The sequence below is a fragment of the Carlito syrichta genome, unplaced genomic scaffold, assembly GCF_000164805.1.
Source record: "Carlito syrichta isolate Samal-C Ts95f unplaced genomic scaffold, Tarsius_syrichta-2.0.1 Scaffold312739, whole genome shotgun sequence".
Lineage (NCBI taxonomy): Eukaryota > Metazoa > Chordata > Mammalia > Primates > Tarsiidae > Carlito > Carlito syrichta.
Window position 1 is genome coordinate 1,375,796 of NW_007256835.1, and position 11,501 is coordinate 1,387,296.

Consider the following 11,501-nt stretch of genomic DNA (forward strand, 5'->3'; position numbering starts at 1 on the left):
TGGGCAACATGGCGAGACCTTGTCTCTACATAAAAAAAAAAAAAAATTAGCCAGGCGTGGTGGCACACACCTACAGTTCCAGCTATTTGGAAGATTGAGGCGGAAGGATCACCTGAGCCCACTAGGTCAAGGCTGAGGTGGCCATGAGTGTGCCACTGCACTCCAGCCCAGGCGACAGAGTGAGCCTCTGACTCAAAAAAAAAAAAAAAAAAAGGTGGACGATGGAAGATCCTGATGCACCAGCCAAGAATACTGAGGGTCAATCTGTTTGCTTCTCCTCTAGAGTGGAATGCACTTCTGGCATGTACAACATGGATACTGTTTTTCTGACCCTCCAATGGACTTGTAACACACACTTAACATTATAAGCTAACCAGCAGCGGAATATAAGGGAACCCATTAGTGAAACCAAACTGAATTTACTTTGAATCTCTTTAGTTTCATTTCTAGATCTACTAAATCATTTCAAGTAATTCTTGGTTTTGCTATAGGAACTTTGCAAATTCTCTTGAGACCAATTCAAAGGGGTATTCGTTCCAAAATTCAAATGAGACACACACAAAAACAGGGCAAGCTGAAAGCGTGGTAAAGGAAAGAATCTAAATAGTTGTTTCCCTCATTTTTGCTACAACTACTCCTTTCTGAGTTTAGAGATAGGTTACGCCTCAGTTAACTTACTTCATCAATAAAGTTTCCAATTTCATCAGGATTGGCAGGGCGGGGACGATACTGGGGCACACTGAGGAGGGTTGGTGCGACATCATTGCGAGTCACTTCAGGCCTAGCATCCAGGCCCCTGTGCAACTGGCTCAGGTCAAAGTCCTTTGGAGAAAAAGATAAAAGCATCACAAAGAATAAGAAAAAGTCATGTATACAGGGCTACATTTGGTTTATAGATTACAGTATTAGATGCCTTAACTGCCAACTGTGTGATATTTACCAGTGAGTGCCCAACTGAATGTAAAATGCCAGTTTTCAAATTAAACATCTCCCAAATAGCACTGGAAGAAAACATAGTCCAAAAGGATCGTGAGTCACTCTTTTGGGTACAGATATAGGCTGCTGTAGCTTATTAATTTTTTAAAGGACACAATAATCAGATTATTTAGCAAATGTTTGCTTCCTCCCCATCCTAGCCTGTGAGAATGGTACATATCCACTGATGTTCAGTTTTGCCGTGTGACTTGCTTAGCCAATGGAACATTAACACATGTGACACAGGCAAAGGCTTGAAATATACTAGCTTGCTGGTACAGAGATGAGACTTTCATGGAACAGACCTGGGCACAACTCACAGATTAGAGCTATTGTGCTAAACTCTGCCTGTACTTGAGCTCTGGCCATCCTACAGAGACTTGTGAGTCTGAGAACAACAATTGCCCCAAACCCATGAGTGCATGAGAAGGACATGCGTGTTGTTACACCACTGAGAGTCTGGGATTGCTTGGTACTCGGCATTAGCGTGGTAACTATCCACTGATACAACATATCTGGCATTATCCCCCGACCAGACTTTAGCAGGACTATGATAGGTCCCCTGGTTGCCTTTCTAAGTAGACTCTCTAAGACTATAACAGTATCCTAGAAAACTCCAGGGTAAGGAGAGTTAAAGTCATCTCCAAAATCAGGAAATATCAAGGGTCTAAAGATTTCACACCCAAACAAAGCAAAAAACCAGTTTGGTCTAGCTAAAAACTCAAGGTAAACAAAATATTAAAACAAATCAGTTGCTCTATGTCAAAGATCATTGGATTGAAATTCATGTTCTGGAAACAATAAGGAGTAGTACAGGTCTGAGTCAGACTGCTGCCAAGCTTCCTACCTATGTGACCTTGGGCAAGTTCCTGAACTGCTCGGTGACTCAGTTCACCTATCTAGGTGCAGCACAGTATATGATCAATAAATGCTAGCTGTGTTGCTAAAGATGATGATGGCCAATGACAATGTCTCTTTTCTTGGGTAAGGCCTTAAAAACATAACATACAAAGTGACACAGAGCTCTGTCAGATGTCTGCCTTCTCCTAGTCATTGTTTCTTCCAAATGAAGAGATCACCATTGAGCTGCCAGTTTTAAAAACCCACCTGGTCTTCTTCTCCACCTCCTTCTTCATCATAGTAATAAACATTGTCCCGGGTATCATCTTCTGGGGGCAGTAAAGGCTCTTTGACCACTGTTCTTCTCCGAAGAAACAGCAGGAGCAGCAGAATCAGGACTGGAGTGGGTCAGAGAGAGCACAAGAATGTTGGGAACCCCAGGCAAGGAAGGCCAGGAGAGGCAGTGATCACAGGGCACCCTTGCCTCGCACACCAGGCAGGTGCAGCTAGACAGCCACTGGCTACCTTAAAAACACTTGCAGACGTCAATACACAGGACACACACATCCCTGAAGTTAATATGTACAATACAACATAGTGGACCATGACATATAAATTCAAGCGTGGTTTAACTTTCGGATGGGTCCTAAAACCAGTCATGGCTGGGTGTGGTGGCTCATGCCTGTAATCCCAGCCTGAGCAACATGGTGAGATTCTGTCTCTACAATAAATAAGTAAAAAAAAAATTAGCCAGACATGGTGGCACATGCCTGTGGTCTCAGTTACTCAGGAGGCTGAGGCGGAGGGATCACTTGAGCCTAGCAGGTCGAGGCTGCGGTGGCTGTGAGCGTGCCACTACACTCCAGTCTGGGTGACAGAGTGAGACTCCAACTCAGAAAAACAAAACAAAACAAAAACTAGTCATGGTCATTTCCCCAAATCTGGGGGAAGTGTTCCAGAGGAAACAGTAAGGGCAAAAACCCTAAGACAGGAGCATGTTTGGTGTGACGGAGGGCAGTGGGGGAAGACAGCACTGCTGCAGCAGGTTGAGTGAGGGGGAAAGAAGTGGAGTAGAGGTCAGAGAGCTGGGAGGGCTGTGTGACCGCCACGGGGACTTGGCTTTGATTCTGAGGAGCTGGAGTCATTGAAGGCTTGTGAGCAGGGCTGCTGGGTCTGCCTGAGTGGGATGGATATGTGCGTCATATTGTTCATTAGTGCTGAGGATGATCAATGTAACGCCCCAGTCCAAGACTCACCAACAAGAAGACTGTGCACTTACTGCCCATGCGAGTCCTGTCTCTGCACAGGGGATACAGTGCCAAACAAGAATGCAAGTTGCAAACAATTCCCCACCTAAGCAGTTTAGAGCAAGAGGCAGCTCACAGTTTGCAAAAGGATGCTTTTTATTAGCTGTACCAACCCCTCAGCATCCCCAGTGTCTAACACAACGCCTGGCACAGAGTAAGCAACCAAATATTGGAGGAAACCTTGGAAGCCTTCAGCTCTCCTGGTGTCTCCCTGGAACATTTTTGGTCTTCAGAAACAAGAAGTTGCCAGGCTTGGTGGCTCAGCCTGTAATCCCGCGCCTTTGGGAGGCTGAGGTGAGTAGATTGCCTAAGCCCGTGGGTTCGAGACCCGCCTGGGCAGCGAGACCTCATCTCTACAATAAATCAAAAAATCAGCCGGGCGTGGTAGCACATGTCTGTAATTCTGGCTACTCGGAAGGCTGAGGCGGAAGGATCGCCGGAGCCCAGCAGATCGAGGCTGCGGTGGCCGGGAGTGGCCACTGCGCTCCAGTCTGGGCGACAGAGTGAGACTCCAACTCAAAAAGAAAATAAAAATAAAAAAAAAATAAAGGACTTTGACAGAACCTGCCAGTTGTCCCTAGCATCCTTTTTTCCCTTCATCTTTTTAGTCATTGACATCCACTGCTCTCCCTACACTCCCCCTCTATCTGCCCCGCCAAGTTTTACTTGGGTACGTGGTCACCAAGTTAGCAGCTGGGAGCAGCCCAGCTCCCTTGTAGCTAGATATGGCTGCGTTTGGGCCAACGGGATGTGACTGAAGCTGATACATGCAACTTCCAGATGTGTGGGCTCCACTTCCTCTATCATCCCTCCATGCCCTTTTCACAGCCCAGAATATAGAGGTAGGTGTCGGTGGTGAGCTGGCTAGCTTTGACCAGGCTGAGGAGGACAGCAACCCAAGGCCTTGCTTCTTCCGCATGTGGTCTTTGACATCAACATCAGCATCACCCGGGGGCAGGTTAGAAATGCAGAACCTAGCCGGGCTCGGCGGCTCAGCCTGTAATCCCGCGCCTTTGGGAGGCTGAGGTGAGCAGATTGCCTGAGCCCGCGGGTTCGAGACCTGCGTGGGCAGGCGAGACCTCATCTCTACAATAAATCAAAAAATCAGCCGGGCGTGGTAGCGCATGCCTGTAATTCTGGCCACTTGGAAGGCTGAGGCGGAAGGATCGCCGGAGCCCAGCAGGTCGAGGCTGCGGTGGCCGGGAGCGGCCACTGCACTCCAGTCTGGGCGACAGAGTGAGACTTCAACTCAAAAAAAAAAAAAAATACAGAACCTGAGGCCCTATGCCAGAACCTCCTGGGTCAGAATTCCCTTTTAACCAAGAAGCACAGGTCATTGTATGCTTGGGAAGCACTAACCTAAAGGATGAAAATAAACAAAATAGAAGGAACCTGGGTCCCCTGCTGACTTCATGGCATAGGGCGGCCTTCCAGTCTTGGGTTATTTACCTTTGAAATATTCCGCAAGAGACAAACTTCTATTTTACTTAGGCCACCATACTTGGGAGATGCTTATATCAGTTTAACAAATACTCCAACTAATATAAGAACAAAAGTCATTTCTAGAAAATTAACCCTTCCCCATTCTTTAAGTGAAAGGCTGAAACACTTGACAGACTTACTTAGCAAAGCAAGAATTCCTCCAAGAATCCCCAGAATGGCAGGAACTTCCAATCCCGCTTCGATATACTGCGCCTTCTTACAGATGGTGGCAGCTCCTTCACAGTCACACACATACACCTCTAAGGTGGTCACTTGGTCTTTGTTCTGATTATCCGTGAGCTTGAGATTGATTTTATAGTCACCCAACTCTAAAGTTTTCTTTGGCTTCAAAATGATAGACTCTTGGGCTGGGGAAAGCAACAAAAAGAAATGATGGGACCAGGGGAGAAAAAAAACCTCTTTTTAGAATCAAACTGTTAGTGAACTAAAGACATTCCAAAGCTGAGCGAAGAGAACAGAGCTGCTTGGATTTAGATGACAGGGCAGTATGTTACAAAGGTAGAAGTAGGAATGGAAGGAGTTTTGGTGGAAGGCCTCAAAAGTGGAAGGGACAAGGAGACAAATACCAAAGGAAAGGGTGGCATCTGGAAGTTGAGAAGAGCAATCCAGAAGTGGGAGGATGGAGTAAAGGAAGCATGGCAGTCAGAGCAAATTCCCAAAGTAAAGCTCAAGTACCCACCTGGGTCATTGTAATCAAAAGTCCAGTTGACACTTGCCCCGTGTGCTAGTTCTGCTGTGAAGGGAGAAGTATTTGGGGGAAGGTCTGGATCAATGATATTTATGACATGAGGCTGTGGGTTCCTCTGGCAGAACTCCAGACTTCGAGGTTCTGGTACAGGGCCATTGTCATTCACATCGGAGAGGATCAGAAGAAGCGTCCCTGTTCCAGTAGCGACAGGAGAACCTAAGAGAAAGTACAGAGGAAATGTCACAGCTCAGGAACGGTACTCAATCCCCACTGCCTTCCATCAGACCAAATCCAAACTGTGTCTTGGCTCTTCAGCTGTCCCTTACCAGGCCTCCCCACCCATGGAACCTTCTGTCCTACCACTCCCAAGGGTACATCCTCTCCCAGGTGGGTGGGCCTCTGACTGTCTTCAGTGGACAAACTTATTCCCCACTTGGGTAACAAGTTATCCCTACACCAAGGACTCCCTCCTCCTCCCTCACATAACTTTATTCATTCATTCAACTCAACTACTCCATGAAGTCCTTACTGCCTGCCTCCCTTACCACCCCATCACCACTTCTCCCTTTTCTGAACTTCTGTGCCATTTAAGGTCATTATCAAAAGGCTGAGCCTTTTTAAACAGTTGCAAGTTGCCTTTCAAAATACATTTGGAAGTTCACACACACACATCTGTTCACATTTCTTTTACATTTTGACATAGCACCAAGCATATGGTAGTAGCAAAAATAGGTACCCAAGGAACGGTCATCATTAGTATATGGTAGGAAAACATCAGAGGAATCTCCCTCAAACCTAGAAATAGTTATGGCTAGATGGTAAGACTGTGATTTTTTAAAATCTTTTTTTATCACGTGAATTTTCTTTTTTAACAAAGAGCACGTCATCTGAAATGAGCTTTAAAAATTTTTAGGTAACCTAGTAGATTTTCTGAATAAACTACATTCTCATCTCAGACCTTATATTGAAAGGCATATACAATTAAAGTAACACATGAAGGAATCACTTAGAATCATCAGTGTTTTTTTTTTGTACAGAAGAGGTCTTGTTATATTGCCTAGGCTGGTCTTGAACTCCTGAGCTCAAGTAATGCTCCCACCTTGGCTTCCCTAAATTACAGGTGTTAGCCTTTGCATCCGGCCCAGAATCACTCTAAAATTATTTAGGTCAGAAGATCAGCAGATTAAGGCCTTCTGACCAAATTAGAAACAACTATGCTCATTCCTTGACAGACTTTCTGTGACTGCCTCCAGGCTACAATAGCTACAGAGATTATATGGCCTACAGAACTTAAAATTTTTATTATCTGGTCCTTTACAGAATAAGTTTGCTGACCCTTCGTTTGGGTACCATTTACCTCAACTTACCCTACCTAGCTAGGCCAAGGAATTCGTATGCAGCCAGAGACAACTGGCCAGCACAGCACTTAGAGGCTGAAGCAATGGACTAACCTTCCCTCAATCCAAGGGTGCTCTGTAGATAGAGCCCAGGCTATGTATGACCTTACATGCTTGCCCCCTGCTTTCCAGACTGTCAGACTTGGAACAACTGCCTCAGGAGGGTGGATAGGGAAAGAGAGGGAAGAGGGTTGACCATGGGAAGCTAGCATGTCTCTTTGGAAGTGATTCTGCTTCTGAACATTTATCCAAGGGAGATACCTGTGAATAGAGACATGTTTACAAGGATGTTTGCATATCACTCATGGAAATGAATCATTGGAAACAACCTCAGTGTCCTCTAATATGTGAAGGTTTAAATTATGCTATATCCAGATAACATTATTATTAAAAAGAAATCTAGGCCAGGTGTGGTGGCTCACATGCCTGCTATCCCAGCATTTTAGGAGACCGAGGCAAGATGATCACTTGAGCCCAGAAGTTCAAGACCAGCCTGGATAACATAGCGAGACCTTGTCTCTACAAAATCAAAAATTAGCTGGGTGTGATGGCACACACATGTAATCCCAGCTACTCGAGAGGTTGAGGCAGAAGGATCACCTGAGCCCACAAAGTTGAGGGTGCAGTGAGCCGTGATCTTGCCATTGCACTCTAGCCTGGGCGACAGAGTGAGACCTCAACTCAGACAAAGAGATCTAGGCCAGGCGTGGTAGCTCATGCCTGTAATCCCAGCACCTTGGGAGGCAGAGGCTGGAGGACTGCCTGAGCCCAGGGGTTTGAGACCAGCCTGGACAACTTGGCGAGACCTCATCTCTACAGTAAATCAAAAAAATTAGCCAGGTGTAGTGGCACACACCTGTAGTTCCAGCTGCTTGGAAGGCTGAGGTGGAAGGGTCTCTCACCTGGGTGACAGAGTGAGACTCTGACTCAAAAAGAAGAAAACAAAAAGCTGGGTGTGGTAGTGTGCATCTGTGGTTCTGGGCTACTCAGAAGATGGAGGCTGAAGATCCTTCTGGAGCCCAGAAGGTCAACGCTGGCATGGCCACGAGCATGCATGCCATTGGACGCCAGCCTGGGCAAAGGAGTGAGATTCCAACTCAAAAAAAAAAAAGAGAGAGAGAGAGAGAGCTATAATGTGCCTTGGTAGAGAGCTCTGTGTCTTAAAGACATATTGTCAATTAAAAAAACAAAAATTACAGCCAGGCGCAGTGGCTCACACCTATAATCCCAGCAGTTTTGGAGGTCAAGTTGAGAGGATTGCCTGAGCCCGCGGGTTTGAGATCAGCCTGGGCAACTTGGCGAGACAGCATCTCTACAATAAATCAAAAAATTAGCTGGGCATGGTGGCGCGTGTCTGTAGTTACAGCTACTTGGAAGGCTGAGGCGGAAGGATGGCCGGAACCTAGCAGGTCGAGGCTATGGTGGCCGTGAGCGTGCCACTGCACTCCAGCCTGGGCAACAGAGTGAGACTTCAACTCGGAAAAAAAAACCCAAAACCAAACAAACAAAAGAATACATTTTAAAATAGTATGTTTAAAATATAAATTTTTATAATAAAATCAAATAAACAAGGCTTTAAATCAGACAGTAAAGAAATGTATTTAAATACACAGAAACAATCTGGAAGGACCCACACCTAACTGATGATGATGGTGATGGTAATAATGACGGTGATTAAAATAACAACGGACCGGGCTCGGTGGCTCAGCCTGTAATCCCGCGCCTTTGGAAGGCTGAGGTGAGTGGATTGCCTGAGCCTGTGGGTTCGAGATCCGCATGGGCAGCGAAACCTCATCTCTACAATAAATCAAAAAATTGGCCGGGCGTGGTAGCGCATGCCTGTAATTCCGGCTACTTGGAAGGCTGAGGCGGAGGGATCGCCAGAGCCCAGCAGGTCGAGGCTGCGGTGACCGGGAGCGACCATTGCACTCCAGTCTGGGCGACAGAGTGAGATTCCAACTCAAAAAAAAAAAAAAAAAGCAATGGAACATATATAGCAGGGACTATGTGGCAGGCATATTCTAGGCATGTTTCTATAAGTTAACTCATTTAATCCAGTCAGGGTACTATCACTTTGTCAGATAAAGGAATCAAAGGACATAAAAATCCAAGTTTGCATGAGTATTAAGCTTTGGACCCGGGATCTAAGCTTTTGGACCTGGTAGCCTTACTCCTGTGGGGAAGGAATAGAGAGGGAGTGATAAAAAGGTACTTCTGCTTGACCCAAATTATTTGCATTTCTGACAACAAGGATGCCTGTGTTTAAGGATAAAAGAACAAACTCAGGCCTCCAAAAGAAGTAGGGGAGAGGCAAGAAAGCGAGCTAGCCAGTTAGCCAGCTAGCCAGGAGAGTGGGCCACAGAGGCCAGGATGCTCGGCCCTACCGTTGTCTGTGGCTATGATGAGGGCGGTGTACGTGCTGTTCTTCACGTGCTCAAAGTCCTCTCTGTCCAGCTCAGCCCGAGTGGAAATGGCACCAGTGTCTGGATTAATCTCCAGCCAGTTGGCAGTGTCCCTCCAAATCCGGTACCTGAACAAGCACAAGCTCTAGCTTAGAACAGGATCAGCAAACAACATGTAGCTGGAGACGGCTATAGTTACTTCCAGTGTTTTTATTTTGAAAACCAGCAACCCAAAAGAAAAGTTACCAGAATAGTAGGATAGCCTTCCATGGACTCCTCCCCTAGACTCACCCATTGGTAATATTCTGTCACGTTTTCTTTCTTTCTCTATATATTCACACACTCACATACATAACTTCTTGTTTTGCTGAACCATTTTCAAATGAGTTGCAGACATCACGTTCCTTTACTCATAAATACTTCAGTGTGTTAACTCATAGGAACAAAGGCACTCTCTTATATAACCACAATTTGATTTTCAAGGTTAGAAAATACAACTTGATAGAATACTATTATTGGATATATGGTACATATTCAAATTGTCAATTTTTCAAAAAGTGTACTTTATAGCAATCCCACAACCTTCTAGATTCAGGATTCAATCCAGGATGATACATGCCATTGAGTTAGTATGTTTATTTATTTATTTATTTCTAGAGACAGAATCTTGCTCTGTCACCCAGAATGGAGTACAGTGGTGCGATTATAGCTCACTGCAACCTCGAACTCCTGAGCTCAAGTAATCCTCCTGCCTCAGGTTCTCAAGAAGCAGGGACTACATGTGCATACTACCACATTTGGCTAAATTGCCCAAGCTGGTCTCAAGCTCCTGGCTTCAAGTAATCCTTCCACTTAGGCCTCCCAAAGTGCTGGGATTACAGGCTGGTGTGTTTCTTAGTTTTCGCTAATTTGGAAGCATTTATTAGGCTTTCTTTTCTTTTTCAACACTGACATTGTGAAATGTGCAGGCCAGATGTTTTGTAGAATGCCTCTCAATTTGGGTTGGCCTAATTGTTACCTCAAAATTAGATTCAGGTTATCCATTGGGGATGGAGGGGAACACCCCAGGGGTGATGTTGTACCCTCCCCAGTGCTTTACATTGGGAGGCACATGATGTCTGCCTATTATTTTATTGGTGATGTTCACTTTGATCAGTAAGATTTCCTTACAGTAAAAGGAGACTTTCTTCCCTTTGTGATTAATCTACAATCTGCAGGGAAATAATTTGAGAATATCCTGTTCACCAAGTAACCCAATGGATTTAGCATCTATGGGTACTCCTTGCCTAAAGCAATGATCACTATGACCCTTATTTATTTTTAAAAGCAGATTCCTCCAGACCAGCTCCCGCAAACAAGTCAGTAGTTCTCAAATGGCGACAATATGCCACTTTTCTTCCTGTCATGAATATTTGGAGATTTAGGCTGACACATTAATTTGGGAGTGAGCTGTACTACTGGCATTAATGGGAGGTACCCAGGTGGCTAACAGAAATATACTGCACAATTATCTCTTAGGGTCATGGAAAGGCTGAGAGAGGGAGGCTAAGAAATTGAAGGAAGAGCTGAGCTCGGTGGCTCAGTCTGTAATCCCGTGCCTTTGGGAGGCTGAGGTGAGTGGATTGCCTGAGCCCGTGGGTTTGAGACCCGCCTGGGCAGCGAGACCTCATCTCTACAATAAATCAAAAAAATCAACCAGGCGTGGTAGCACATGCCTGTAATTCCGGTTACTTGGAAGGCTGAGGCGGAAGGATCGCCGGAGCCCAGCAGGTCAAGGCTGCGGTGGCCGGGAGCGGCCACTGCACTCCAGTCTGGGCGACAGAGTGAGACTTCAACTCAAAAAAAAAAAGAAATTGAAGGGAGAAAAGGCTCTGGGATGCCAGGGACTTAAGGTCACGTCATTGAAAGTGAGAGGGCAACCCCCTTGGGTCCCCTCCTACTGTGGGAGCTTTCCAGTCCTCTCAAAAAATCCTACTTTCTCAAATTAAAAAAAAAAAAAAAAAAATAGTGTGAAGCAATGAATTACATAATGTGGTCTTTGTTCCAGGGATAAGGGCCACTACAAATACTATTAAGACCTGGTACCAGCCGGGCTCAGTGGCTCAGCCTATAATCCCAGCACTTTGGGAAGCCGAGGCAAGTGGATTGTCTGAACTCACAGGTTCAAGACCAGTCCGGACAACTTGGCAAGACCTCTCTCTACAATAAATCAGAACTTAGCTGGGTGTGGTAGTGCACTCCTGTAGTTCTGGCTACTTGGAAGGCTGAGGCACAAGGATCACCAGAGCCCAGCAGGTTGATGCTGCAGTGGCTGAGAGGCATGCCACTGCCCTCCAGTCTGGGTGACAGAGAGAGACTCCAACTCAAAAAAAAAAAAAAAAAAAAAAAA

General features: G+C 45.7%; 1 protein-coding gene across 1 annotated transcript in view; it reads right to left on the bottom strand.

Moving 5' to 3' along the window:
• The window catches only part of CDH1 (cadherin 1), a 17,074-nt gene that overhangs the window by 2,872 nt on the left and 2,701 nt on the right, over positions 1-11,501 (bottom strand). Inside the window, exons 2-6 of the mRNA XM_008070049.2 lie at positions 9,095-9,240; positions 5,305-5,529; positions 4,745-4,972; positions 2,083-2,213; positions 679-822 (exon numbers count right to left, since the gene is read on the bottom strand). Of these exons, the coding sequence (XP_008068240.2) occupies positions 679-822; positions 2,083-2,213; positions 4,745-4,972; positions 5,305-5,529; positions 9,095-9,240 (874 nt within the window). The remainder of the gene's footprint in view (positions 1-678; positions 823-2,082; positions 2,214-4,744; positions 4,973-5,304; positions 5,530-9,094; positions 9,241-11,501) is intronic.